This window comes from Rhinopithecus bieti, unplaced genomic scaffold, assembly GCF_001698545.2.
Source record: "Rhinopithecus bieti isolate Rb0 unplaced genomic scaffold, ASM169854v2 scaffold_29928, whole genome shotgun sequence".
Lineage (NCBI taxonomy): Eukaryota > Metazoa > Chordata > Mammalia > Primates > Cercopithecidae > Rhinopithecus > Rhinopithecus bieti.
In genome coordinates, this window is record NW_016814053.1 from 3,392,561 (window position 1) to 3,407,112 (window position 14,552).

Here is a 14,552-nt window from a genome sequence, read left to right on the forward strand (position 1 = left end):
TCCAGCCTGGTGACAGTGTGAGACTTCATCTCAGAGAGAGAGAGAGAGAGAGTAGCACCTGCTGAAAATGGTCTCTGGAGTTTCCTATTGGAGTCTCATTAGCAAATTTATTTTCAAATATGAATAATTACATAGCCACCCTCAAAATATGGTCATATATTATGATGGTCATTTCCCTTTTTGTTATTAACTGTCTTTTCCGTCTTCTGTGTCAGAAATAGAGATGTTGGTTGATGACCCCCGGGATCTGGAGCAGATGAATGAAGAGCCTCTGGAAGTCAGCCCAGACATGTGCATCTACATCACGGAGGACATGCTCATGTCGCGGAAGCTGAACGGACACTCGGGTGAGCTCTTACGGGAAGTTACTCTTCCTTGGCAGCAGGTTATCCAGGACTGAAAAACACGTGCCTCAGAAAATAGAAGGGGTGGGCTGGGGGCTCTCGATCAGAGACTGGACTGCACTAAGAGGTTCTTCGGGTCAGTGCTGTAAACTGCAGGATCCTGTGCCTTCTGTGGAAGGAAGGGAAGAGGAAAAACACCCAGGATTGGGAATTAGCATTTTCTGCTCCATGCTTTGGACAAAAGGTAGTTGTGCAATAGGGTTCTCTTTATGTTATGCTGTGTCGAGAATCATGTAATGTATCTGGAAGGCCTTGTAGACTCCTTCAGTGTGGCCTCCTTTTTACAGATGAGTTAACCTGTAGTTCAAAGAGGACAGATTCTGCATGGCTAGAAACAGAAGTAGGCCTCCAGGTGTTTGTTTGTTGTTGTTGTTTCCGCACTGTATTATACTGGTAGAGGAGTCTGGGAGGACAAATGTCAAAATAGGTTGACCTAAAAAGACACTCTTAAATTCCATATTTGTATGAATTCTTCTAGAAAACATGCATTCACTCTAATCCTATTATAGCTATATAATACACAGTATGTATTTCTGTCACATGGAAGATACTATCTTTAAAAAATGGCAGCAGTATGAGTTTTGTTTATAGACAGCAGTCACATCTGACTGCTTTTGTCACACATCATGAATCAGTCTGTTCTTTAGAGAAATATGCCTCAGGAATGAGCACTATTGAAATGGCCCCTTCCAGCTTTCATTGAATGAAGAGCCCAACTGGGATAGCCTGTCCCTGCTCTGGCAAATCCACACCTCCTGATGTTCATCGACTCTCTTCCTCCAGGTGCCAGGCACTGGAAATCAGAGAGGAACCAGACCGATACACAGTCACTACCATCCTGGCACTTAGTCTTCAAGAGCAGGAGACATCTTTTATTTCAGGATTCTGTTTGCTAACCCGACAGAACCCTGGCTTCCCAGACCTGCCTGTGGCTGCAGAGAATCATCTCTCTGACCAACGCTGACTCATTAGGCTGCTTACTCTAAACATGCTTAGAGGTCATATACCAAACTTTGCCCCTTTTTGCCCATTTACTTAATGATATTGAATTTTCTCTTTACAATTACATTTTAATTTAAATTAAATATAAATTCACAATTATATACACATTATAGGTCCATGTATATAGCTCTATGTATATATGTTTGTGGAAAGGAAATGGTCTAAAAACAGTGTATGCTACAGTGCCTCTGGGAAGGGAGGTATGAGGTAAACTGACCTGGACTTTGCATTTATATATTTATGCATTTAATTTTTATAAGACTGTTAATTTTAAATAGAGACAAAATTTAAGTAAAAAGTCTGGCTGTTTAAGAAAATTTATATATAAAAAATGTTTATTGAAATGTTATAAAAATAATTAAAGAACCAGTGGTAAGGCCAAGTGTGGTGGTTCAACGCCTGTAATCCCAGCACTTTGGGAGGCCGAGGTGGGTGGATCACCTGAGGTCAGGAATTGGAGACCAGCCTGGCCAACATGTTGAAACCCCATCTCTACTAAAGATACAAAATCAGCCGCAGGCCTGTAATCCCAGCTGCAAGGGTGACTGAGGCAGGAGAATCGCTTGAACCCAGGAGGCAGAGGTTGCAGTGAGCCAAGATCGCGTCACTGTACTCCATCCTGGGCAACAGGGTGAGACTCTGTCAAAAAAAAAAAAACGAACGAGTGGTTAAATTATACCATATTCATTATTCATGTGGTATATAACCATTAAATTTGAGATTTTTCAAACAAAATAACATAAGAAGGATAGTGACGGTAAACAGTAAAAATTACGTAAAATGTGATCTAATTAAAAACAAGAATATTTATCTGTATATTTAAAAAACATAAAATTGTTAATAGCCTTTTCTTTGGATGTTAGGGTTATAGATATAGATGATTTTATTTTCTTTCTTATATCATCTTAGTTTTCTAAATTCTCTATAATTTGAGCATTTAAACATTGCTTATAAAACATTCAGCTAAGTACTCGACTTGGCAGCACATACACTAAAGTTGCAGTGATACAGAGAAGATTAGCATGGCCCCTCTGCAAGGATGACATGCAAATTTGTGAAGCGTTCCGTATCTTTCCAAAAAAAAAAGAACACTCAGCTAAGATTGAGTAGTCATGAAGTATACCACTCTGTCTTTCATTCTTATAGAGTGTGATAGGAGTTGGTTAAGTGTTTTGAGCACCATCTTGGTGCTTACTTTTCCAGTGGTGGGTCTGGATTTGGAGAAGACTCTTTACAGGCATGATAGCCGAGGGCACTTTTACCAGGAAATTCAAAAGGAACAATGCCAGTTGCCAACCAGTGCACAAGTCCACATGTCTCTATGATGATTTGTGTAAAGGTTTAATGCTCTTTAGAAGATAAAGATCATTCTAGATCCTCTCCTAAAGCAATTTGTACTAAACCCTAAAACATGAATATCCCCTGAGTTTTTAAAGTGTCTACTTATAAACCAGGAATGTCTTCATATTTCATGTTTCAATTGAACTAATTATTGAATGCTTAATATATTTATGGCATATGCTAGACCCTGAGTCATTATGAGATGCTTCTAAAGAGTTAAGGGATAGAACACAAGTCATTCTGTAGACTACTAGCAGTAGTTGAATAAGAATCACATTACTTAAGGTTTTTTTTTTTTTTTTTTAAAAAGCCATTTGGCTTTATGGATCTAGGGCTTGACCTGTAGTACACTTGCTTCATCCATTGGCAAGAAAAATTTCAGCGGTGTTCACTTATACCTCTAGTTCTTACTGGTAATTTTACCTTCTGAGACATGTTTCTACTCAATGCTTCACTGATATGCTGGTCACATAGGGAAATGTCAGCCCTGGATTTCTGCTCCCGAAATTTTTGCTGGTTTCCACTGAGTGCTGAGGTGATTAGGTTAGGGGCTCTGTTGTTCTTAAAGACCCAGTACTGAATTTTCACTGTGGCCTCCCAGTTTGTCTCCTACCGGGGGGATCTGCTGCAGGAGGTATGTGCCAAGTATCCCATCACCCAAAAAGAGCTGCCGTGAACTGAGTGTATCCATGTATAGTCTCTGTACCTTACCCTTTTATGCATTCACTGTGTAATTGTCATTAAAACTAGCGGGCAGGTGCTGTTATTGGCCCGATTTTATACGAGAAGGAGATTGAGACACTGGGAGGCTAAGTAACTGGCCAGGATACACGGCTGATTAGTTGTCTGGGCCAGGATCCAGCCAGATCTGTCTGACTTCAGAGGCCAGAGCCCCCACAATTCACCAGTATACATCCAAGCCGAACCAAATCTAGAAGGTGTGTGTTCAGTAAGGGTTAAGTTGAATGTTGCTGCTGTATAGAAAGGGGAGGAGGGGAAGCTTTATGAGATGCAGTAAAGAGGCGGCTTTACACCAATAGTCTTTGCTTCTTGTCTGTAACGTCATTATAAATAGCTTAATTAGAAGTTTTAGAAAATTCAGACTCTAAACATCTTCCTACACTCTAACTCTACATTGACTCATTAATCTCTATTTACTGTAAGATGAGAGAGTGTGTGGGCTGTCCTGGTTGTCTGCCACCAAAGAGTCACAGTGAAACTTTTTGGTAATGGTTAATATTTGATTTTTCATTCCTGATAGCAGTATGTCAGAATATATGGCAAGAGGCATGAATAATTTGAAGTATTTATTTCTATCTCTGTGTTTTATTTCAGGGTTGATTGTGAAAGAAATTGGGTCTTCCACCTCGAGCTCTTCAGAAACGGTTGTTAAGCTTCGTGGCCAGAGTACTGATTCTCTTCCACAGGTATTAAAGGGATTGAAAAATACCAATTAGGAAAATGAAGTTATAGAAAATTTTAGGTAGTGATTTATACTTACATTTATACAGATGAGCAAAATAAAACCCTAAGGAAATGATCCTTCCTAGATACATACGTTCTAGTTTTATTCTGAATTTATTTCCATCTTATTTGCTAGTTCTGCTTATCTTTGAGTTGATTTTTACTTAGATAATTATATATTTTGCTTCACACTTTATATGGTTGGGAAGCCTCTGGTCCTTGGGCTTCCTTCGAACCACGTGTGCACGTGCACGTGTCTGTGTGTGTGTTACTTGTCCTCAACCTGGGAGAATAATATTTTTTGTCAGGGTGTTCTGGCAGACATGTTTCCACACTCTGGTTATTCCATTCAGATTGAATTTTCAAGGTATGCTGAGCCTAGAGCATTTGACAACCTGTGATCATTGGTTAAACTATTAAATGTCCAGCGATATAGATAAAATACCCTGAAACTCATGGTTTCAGCATTTGGATGTAATGTGTGACTGATAGCCCTACTTCCTGAGCACATCCTCCCTCCTCCTGCCTTTCTTTCTTGGGCTCTCTTTGTGTCTTGTTTTTTTCCCTTCTGTGTATGTTTCTCTTTTTTCATTTGCATTCTGGCTCTCCTTGTCCCCTACTTTTCTCCTCCTTTTTCCTCCCTTTTTTTCTTCTCATTTGTCTTTTCTTTCTTACTTCCATTGAAGTAACCATAATGTGAAAATGATGTTTATGAAATATTTTTCTGAAAACTCCAATGAGTAATCTACTCTTAAGAGATGTTTCTGGGACACAGCTGATAGTTAGATTCCACACCCACACTATGGGGTGAACATTGTGTGCCTTCCTTGAGAGTCTGTGGGGATGACCAGATGATTCTATGTGTGAAATCCGAATGGAGCCTGGGAAGACTGCATCAGCACAAGGAGTCACTCATATGTGACACTTCCTAGTGAAACGTGCTTTTGGAACTTTTGCCTCTAGCAGAAATTGTATCTTATTCTAACAGGGTTGTCCTTTGTGGTGGTAAGCAGCAAAATTTAAAGATATAATGCCTGGTTTCCTTAAATAACCTATTACATACCTTCCATTCATGTAATTATCAGAATCATTTTTAACCTATTTCTAATACCACCTCTTGGGTTAATAAAAAAGTCTGCCCCCTGCTGTGTACAGCATTTGGCAGAACCCCGCCCCCAGCCCCATGTTCGGGAATTTAGTCTTGGTGCCTGCCTCCCAGCCTCTTCAGCACCAAAAACGCCCTATATCCGACCCAGCACCAAGGACACTTTATATTCAGCCCAAGAATTCTGGGCTTTTAAAGAGCAAAACTGTGTTTCTTGATAATAATTGGTTTATTTTCTTATTTCTTATTAAAATAATAACAGACCTTGGCCTAAAAGTGTTGCCACATTGAATTGCCATATCCTAGTGAAAAAAAAAACAAAAAAACAAAACACAAAGAAACCATGTCTTTACCTATATGACCTTATTTCAAGATAATTACTTGATTTCTGAAATGCTAGGGATAGTTGGATTTCTGTTGTATTTGCACCTCTGTGTCTTGGATTATTTATCTGTAAAATGAGAAGAATGATAGTGCCCGCTTCCTAGGACTGTTAGGAAGATTGAATGAGTTAATACATGCCGAGTATTTACGTCGGGGTCTGGAACATAGTAATTACTCGGTAAATATTAGCTGCTATTATTACTGGTGCAGGTGGTGTTGATGATATATTTCCTCATAGGGCTCAGAAACCACAGATTGGAAACCACTTTCTAACATGTAAGGATTACTTAACCTTTTGTGGTTCTGTGGCATCTCTCTTTACAAGGCAGATATTCTAACCTTTCACTTTAGTCTATAAAGTTGTTTCAACCTTCCCTTATCTTGCAGACTATATGTCGGAAACCAAAGACCTCCACCGATCGACACAGCTTGAGCCTTGATGACATCCGACTTTACCAGAAAGACTTCCTGCGCATTGCAGGTCTGTATCAGGACACTGCTCAGAGTTACACCTTTGGATGTGGCCATGAACTGGATGAGGAAGGCCTCTGTTGCAACAGTTGCTTGGCCCAGCAGTGCATCAACATCCAAGATGCTTTTCCAGTCAAAAGAACCAGCAAATACTTTTCTCTGGATCTCACTCATGATGAAGTTCCAGAGTTTGTTGTATAAAGTCCATCTGTGTGCAGCTGTACAGGCAGCTTACTGTTTGCTAGAGGATGCGAAAGTCATGGGTTCTTTACATATTACTTGTGCCATATCTTCTTCACCCTAAACATAGCTCTTTCTTTATAATATTTGTGATGATGGAAACAAAAGCCTTGGAACAATTGCACTTTAAGTATTACACAGAAGTAAAAGAACTACAGAAAATGTACAGCAAGACAAGTGCCCGGAAGTTCACTGATCCATCGGAAGGAAATGCGCTTTACTGATTGCAAAGCCTTCAGAATATTGGAGTGTGGTGTGTTTGCTCATCTGATGCTTTTTAGTTCAGTTACGTGTAACATCACATCTTTTTTATCACGTGAACGATGTTAGATTTATTTGTTTGCTTGTAAATTTTTCACCACTCCCTCATAAAATGCTCATGGTTTGGGAGAGGAAAGAGGGAAGATTTTCTCTTCTTTTAACAGAGAGACGGTTACTCTATATACCCATTGCTTCCTCCCTGAGGCTATCCCAGAGTGAACACTGATGGAGTGGTCAAAATCATGAGGTTGTAGCAAGCCAAAGATACGTATGTGACAGAAGCACCTGTGCAGTCAAGACATGAATTAAGCAATAAGCAGAAAACCAGAAGTGCGTGCTGTGATGTCTGTGACTCCTTCACCCCGCTCAGTGCCACGTTCTCTTCTGTGATCTTCCAGAAAGCTCCAGGATTCAGTTGAGTTCCACATCCAAGTAACAAATGAATTATATTTGTGTTGTAATGCATTTTGTGGAGTTTACAAAACCAGTGTCTGTTAAAACTATGGAAAATGTCTTAGAAAACGTTGGTGCTTGGTGATGCTTTATTTGTTTAATTATCAAGAACAAATTATGGCAATGCTAGTTTCTGCCTAACCAAAATACTCTATGTATATATTATACATATATAAATACATGGGATTGTGTATGTTTATATGTGTTTAAAGCTTACTATGTCTTCATTTTGGCTTCCATGACTATCTTTTATAGATGGAATTCTTTAAGATTGAGAATGTGTCACTGAGTGAGTGATACCTGCAGACATCAGTTGATATATGTAGAGTTCAGAATGACTGTTTCCTCATGTGCCTTTGGCCATGATTCTCAGCACTGATTGTATAACAGAATTTGGCAGGGGAGCTTTTAAGAAATAATGACTGAGTCTCCCACCAGACAGAGTACATCATTCTCTTGTGGCGGGACCCAGGTAGAATTGCCTTTTCCTTTAAAGTTCTCCAGATGGAGCTAATATGCAACAGAGTTGAAAACCACCCATCCTGGGGGTGTCTTTTGTTAATTTTGAAGTAAAAGTGTACAGAAGACGTAGTGTATGAGAAAGGGCCATTTTTAAGACAGTTACCTGCTGTGCTGCTGTTACAATATATAATGAAACCAAGTCAGGGGAGTGAACTTATCAATCTTTTGATGCACAGTAAAAACGTTGCTCACACTTCAGGAGAGAACTTCATAGCACAATGTCTTTCTATAAGATATTTTTAATGATTTAGTATTTTACAACATTTGTTTACCATATTTTGATATACCATTTTTTTCTATCTGCCAGGTTTTATTAAAAAAACTATATATTATTTTCTAAAGAAACAATCATATTTTTATACAAAATTATGTTTTCAGGTAACGAAATAGATTTAGGGTACAGCGGAACATAAGCAGTGTTACCCATGGCTGGGAGTCAGTATTATTACAACAAATGGTGAGCTGGAACATGCCCCGCCTGTGCTGCCCCTCCCGTGCTGGGTCGCGGATGTGTAGGCAACATTGCCTCATCATGTTAGGTTCACCTGACACTTTAAAAGGAAAAAAAGTTCCGTAGAGTTCTGTGATCAAAATTATTTTGCTTTTATCAGATACTTTAATACAACCAAAGTTGTAGATATTGGAATGTATGGAAGTATCTCAGTCTCTGCATAAAAGGATTAAAGTATGAAAGGATCATTTAATGACTGTTTTACTTACAAGTCATTAGGTAATCCACCATTTCTTATGGATGATGCTTAAGCCTGGTGAAGTTTGTACTCTAAGGAGCCCAGATCATAATGCAGTGCATTTCCTTAGCCCTTGGAGTTTCTTGCAATGATTAAAAAAAAGACATATTTAAGAAGGAAAGATAAAGAAAAAACATATTTAATTACTGTAAACAGGTACTGCTTTATACTTTATTTTCTTTCTACTTCAACCAAAATCAGATCTTTAAGGTTTTGCTGACATTGTTGGTGGTTTTGCACACGCTCTTTCTAATTGGATTTATGAATAGTCCTATGGGTTTTCAAAGATGAATCATGCTAAGAACACTTTTGCTTTTTGATCCACTGTTTGCAGCAGAATTATATATATGTATATGAAAAATCCACTTTGAATAATCCATATTTTGTATTTGGAAATTGTTTTAAAATAAAAGAAGAAAAATACAAAGCTGTTATTTATTCTGCATTTCTTACATATCTATCGCTTGTCAGTATACCCGTTTGGTATATATTGCCTCTGCACATCTACATTTGTATTTGCAACAGTGAGCTTTATATCTACATAAACTGTAAATAATCCTTTCTGTGAAAGGATCATCATATCAAGATGATACCAAAAGTATATAAAAAAAAAAACCCACATTATTTTGTAATTATTTCTTATAGATGTTTCATGGTAAGTTTAGCAGTCAATAAAGTTACTTTTTTGCCTTTAAATTGCCTTTTTGATTATTAGAGCTCTCCAGCAAGAAGCATTAAGGAGTGACAGTGTTTTCTTCATGTTCTTTGCCGTAATGGAGCACAGTGAAGAACAACAAGGTTCCATGTGATAGAATTCCAAGCAAAACAGTCCTGGTAGTGATGATGGTAATAGCTGATGCTGAGCACTACCATGTGCCAGACCCAGTTTCACGTGTATTCAGAGTTCATGTGTTCAGTCATTTAATGCTCATATCCCCCCATAAGGCAGGTACTTTTCTTCTTAGTTGCAGATGTGAAGGAATCAAGCTTCCAGGAGGTTATAGTAGTCAGCCACTGTTGAGTCCAAATTATGGGGCTGAAAAAAACTCTCCTTTAAAAAGAAATATTTTAATTAAAATAACTAACTTAAACCCTGAAAACCATCATCATTGGACTGTTGCTTTAATCATAAAATAAACAAATGGTTGCATTTAAAAGCATGCATTCACAAGCCTGAACGTGAGGGCAGCGTGGCATTAAGGAAAGAGCCCAGAGCTGAGAGTCAGTCAACAGGATTCTGAAAAGCCCCAGCTCTTTTTCTTAAGGGAAATCCATTACCTTCTCTTTGCTCCACTTTTCTTGGCAATAAAATGGAGATAATAACTCAAAGGACTATTTGGAGAATTAGATAACGGAATGGTTTAGTATGCCCCTGATGACTAGGTGGGAAAAAGGAGGGCTGTCAAGTCTAACATTTAACTTTTGTGAAATAGAGCCATTTGGATTCACACAGTCCAAAACAAATTTTCCAGTCGAGTGTTACTCATGAATTTTGCAGAGTATCTGGTAAATTGTAAGTTGGAGTGCAGGAAAGAGAATGCCTGGTACCTACTATGTGTCTGATATCACACACAGCATGTCTAATCACAGCCCTTCAAGGAGCTGTCACCCTTACTTCACAGCTGAGGAAACAAACTTGCCCGCGATTCTACAGCTAGTGAATGGTAGAGCAGAGTTTTAAACCCAGGTTTTTCTCCAAAAGTCTTGCTTTTTTTTTTTTTTTTTCAACTGTATATACCTTGTTACTCACTGCCCTTAAAGAAAGATCAGAACCTAATAGGGAAGACAGACTCCAATTTTGATAGTGTGATAAATGAAATTTGCTAACTTGGTTATGTTTTCTGAGCATCTACTGTGTGCCAGACATAGAGAAGGCTTACATTGGCATTGCTTTGGCCAAGAGGCAGTCAAGACCTGGGAGGTGGGGCATGGGAGGCAGGAAGATCAGAGAAGATTTTACTGGAAAGACAACTTTACTTGCATGGGGACTTACGGCAGGATGGAGTAAGGGGCAAACTATTCAGGCAAACGCTTAGAAGGTGGAGATAACAGTGGTCAGTCAAGGGCCTGCAAGAGCCTCAAGGGGCCTTTTGGCTTGAGTAATCATGCTCCAATCTAGCCATGAAAGCTTTGGACACCCAGATGAGAACACTTGAGATTTTTTTCTGGATGGAAGGGAGCTATAAAAGGACGAGACGTGTGTTTGGGGCTTGAGAGAAATAATGGGATTGCTAACAGAAGGTGGGGAGACAGTTGGAAGGTGATGAGGGTCTGAATTGACAGTGTGGTAGAGAGAAAAGGAAAAGATTGAAAAGCAGAACCAAAGGACTATGTTACACACAAACAGAAGGTTGTCATCTCCTAAACTAAATACTATTACCAGAGAAACAGGCAATCTTCCCTTACTTGGCAAAGTCTTTGGGAAGACTACTGCTTTATAATATGAATTAAAATCCACTCTTGATAAATTTGTTGAATGTTAAAAATTGGCACAATGGCAACAACTGCTGTAGTCTATAGCAGCAGTTCTCAACCCTGACTGGATATTAGAATGACCTAGAGAGCTTAAAACAGTATAACCTGGGTCCCAGCCCAAAGCTTCTGATATATTTGGTCTCAGGGTGGTTCCACAAGTGATGCTAATGTGCATCAGGGTTGCAACCCATGGGTCTGTAACATGAGCCCGAGCCATACACACCAGCCAGGGTATCTGCTTCTGAACTGGTATGATCTACAGTTAGGATGGGCTAGGTCTCCAGAGTGTCCAGGTATATTGCATTTTGTTAGAATGATGTTTTCTTTTGCCAATAAAGCTGTCAGAGAGTGGACCAATGTTTGAGTGGGGCAGTCAACTCACCATTTCAGAAAGTCTGAATACACCCACATTCTAGAGATCAGGGTGTTACGTATGACTGTTTGGCTGAGTATGAGGGTGGGGATAATGTGAGTACAGTAAAATATTTAAAAATCTCCTCCCTATCATTCTTGTATTTGCCTTGTCATTTCTCTATTGCTTTATACAAGCTGATCCCCACACAGAGGAATAATGAAAATAAGAAAGCTAAATTCCACCCAGCCCTTAGATTTTTAAGACATGTATTTTGAGTTAATGGAGAAGCCTGACCTCTGAGAAGTCCTGCTCAGATGCTCAGATGAGCCATTGTAGGGGATAAAGTTATATATTCTCAAGAGATTAATTGAAGGCCTATGAACATGGCACAGCTATAATTAACCAACTCATTACTTAGGATGGGTGTTTACCCATCTGGTGTCAACTGCAATCCGCTGAGGGCTCCTCAATTTATTACTGTCATTACTGCAAGACAGATTTCGTAAGAACAGATAGTTCCCAACTTAGGAAGACTCAGTTCCAAATTTGCTTCTAAATTGGTTGGTTGACATTTAGAACACACGTCCCCAGCCTCCCTAACTAGCCCATAAATGCCTGTTCAACCCACAGATATTATTAGAGATGATTTTTTTTCTGTGTATTAGTAATCATCTGTCAAAGAGGCAGGCCCACAACATAAATAAGGTAGGTGGAGTGACCCCACAACCAGATGGAGATGATAGCACCCCCTGTAGACCAATAGTTCAATCTTCTGGTTTTACTTCTCATAGTACATTCATGCCCTACTATGGATAAGAGTAGAAGAAAGCTTCAGGCAAGCCATGCCAAGATGAAGCAGCTCTAAGCCAGTTTTCCCTTGGGGTTCCATGAGGGATACATCCATTGTTTTCTCATCCATACCCTGTAGTCCAGAGCTGCTCAAGCTGCTCTGCCATCATGAAAGAGTAAGCTAGAACAGGCCCTTTTCTCCTGACCTGCAGAGGTGGGAGGAAGAGGACTTGCCAATTTGATAGACAAAAAAATCAGTATATTGGCAAGTTAAAATGATTGATAATATCTAGTGTTTGTAAGAGTGTGAAGAAATAGGTACCTTCACAATTTTTTATCATAGTATAAATTAATACTGCGTTTTTATAGGACAATTTGATAGTTTCTATCAAAATTTTGAATAAAATTACCTTGCAACTCAGCAATTTGATTTCTAAATATTTATTCTATAGAAATAAACATAAAAATTTAACAGTATTAGTTTGAAAAGAGAAATGTTATACAATCTAAGTGTCAAATAAACATTGGCACAATCTTATTATAGAGTTAAAAATAATAAATGATTCAGATGCACAAATATTAATATATCTTCAGCATTTGTTATGTACAAAGAGAAAGACAAGATGCAGTTCACTAGTGTAGAATGAAAAAATAGAAGATACATAATTATATGTGTATGTTTAAATGTAAGTGCATGAAAAATGACCTTGAAAGACATCCAACAAACTAAACCATTAAAGTAACTCTGAAGAAGGGAGTATTAAAGAAAAGAGGGGAAAGGGAACTTGCCTTTAAAAAAACAAAACAAAACAAACAAACAAAAAACAGAACTCCATCTTCTCAGGAAAAAAAAAAAGCACAGCTTATGCAGAAAGTAAAAAACTTCTGGAGAAAGCAACCTCATAATAATATTGTCAGAGAGATAGAAAATATTGCACTCAGAAAATTGGAGAGGACTGCTATATAGATAGAATTATGAGCTCTTCGAGATATAACAACCAGAATAAATGTTCCAGTGGTAGAACTGGAAGATAAAGGAAATCTCTCAAAAAGCAGAACAGAAAGACAATGAGATGAATAACAGAAAGGATAGGAAACGAGAGATTCCCAACATCTAGGGGGCAAATGTTACATACGTGCGTACATAGAGATAGGTAGGCAACTTATGTACATAGAAAAAAATAGAGGAAAAAAAGTGTTAACAAGGAAATTCCTCAGAACTGAAAGCCATGCATTTCCAAACTGGAAAAACAAACAAAAACAATGCAAGGAACGCCTAGAAAATGAGGAATAAAGACCAGTCCAGGACACAACATCATACAATGTTAAATACTAAAAATAAAGAAAAGACCATAAAACTTTCCACAGACTTTTTAGAGAAAGAGAGAGGTTTTACAGTTCTCTGAAGAAAGTGGGAAAAGTTGCTGATGCCTACATAGAATAACTGAGCGAGCAAAAAGAGGAGGTTATTAACTCTTAGAACAAAATGTTGAAAAAAACATACAATCATAGTATAATATATGGGTTAACAATGAACAAGATGGCCGGGCACAGTGGCTCAAGCCTGTAATCCCAGCACTTTGGGAGGCCGAGACGGGCGGATCACGAGGTCAAAAGATCAAGACCATCCTGGCTAACACGGTGAAACCCTGTCTCTACTAAAAAATACAAAAAAAAAAAAAAAAAAAAAAAACTAGCCGGGCGAAGTGGCAGGCACCTGTAGTCCCAGCTACTTGGGAGGCTGAGGCAGGAGAATGGCGTGAACTCAGGAGGCGGAGTTTGCCGAGTGAGTGAGAGCCGAGATCGCGCCACTGCACTCCAGCCTGGGTGACAGAGCGAGACTCCCTCTCAAAAACAAACAAACAAACAAACAAACAAACAAACACAATGAACAAGACTTGTAAATCATAATGTAAACACTATTATAATGTCAACTTATTAAAAGTTACATTGTAACTTTAAAAGTTACAAATTAAATTAAAAATTACAACTATAACATAAATATGGGAAAAGAAGGGAAATTCTATGTGGATAGTTTGAGAGGAGTAAATGTGTGTGAAAGTGCTATATTGTCATTTTCCACAGTAGGAAGTTGATAATGTCCCAAATTGAAAAAACATGAAGAAACAGTACATAAATATAAGACTATTACTTAGAAATATGAAGGTTAATGCATTTCTGCTAAAACCACTTCAAGAGTTGAAGGTGTCAGTGCTTGGGGAAAGAAGGAAGAAAAAACTGCTTTTTTTGTTGTTTGTTTGAGGCTTTGTAGTATATTTGACTTTTAAGTTGTGTAGACGTGTTGGATAAAATAAAAGTTCCTTTTATAACAAGAAGATAAAAACTATTTGGGTCACTAGCATAGACTCCTGTTAATAACCCTGGGTTCCTGGAAACCATAAAGAGAAAAGCACCAACAAATGGAAGGAAGTGGGGATGAGTGGGTGTTCGGTCTCTATTTTGAGGAGTGGGCTGTTAAATTTGTCTTGAATGAACAGAGGATGTGGGCGCCCAGCCAGGAGATGGAATGGAAGAGG

At 38.5% G+C, this 14,552-nt stretch overlaps 1 protein-coding gene across 6 annotated transcripts in view; it reads left to right on the forward strand.

Annotated features, from left to right (window-relative positions):
- Nucleotides 1–9,092, forward strand: part of FRMD6 (FERM domain containing 6) — an 84,861-nt gene extending 75,769 nt beyond the window's left edge. For all 6 annotated transcript variants that reach the window (XM_017849508.1, XM_017849512.1, XM_017849511.1 and 3 more), the window contains 3 exons: nt 216–347; nt 4,083–4,174; nt 6,088–9,092. In XM_017849508.1, the coding sequence (XP_017704997.1) occupies nt 216–347; nt 4,083–4,174; nt 6,088–6,372 (509 nt within the window). In that variant the 3' untranslated portion in view covers nt 6,373–9,092. The remainder of the gene's footprint in view (nt 1–215; nt 348–4,082; nt 4,175–6,087) is intronic.
- The last annotated feature ends 5,460 nt before the right edge of the window (nt 9,093–14,552 follow it).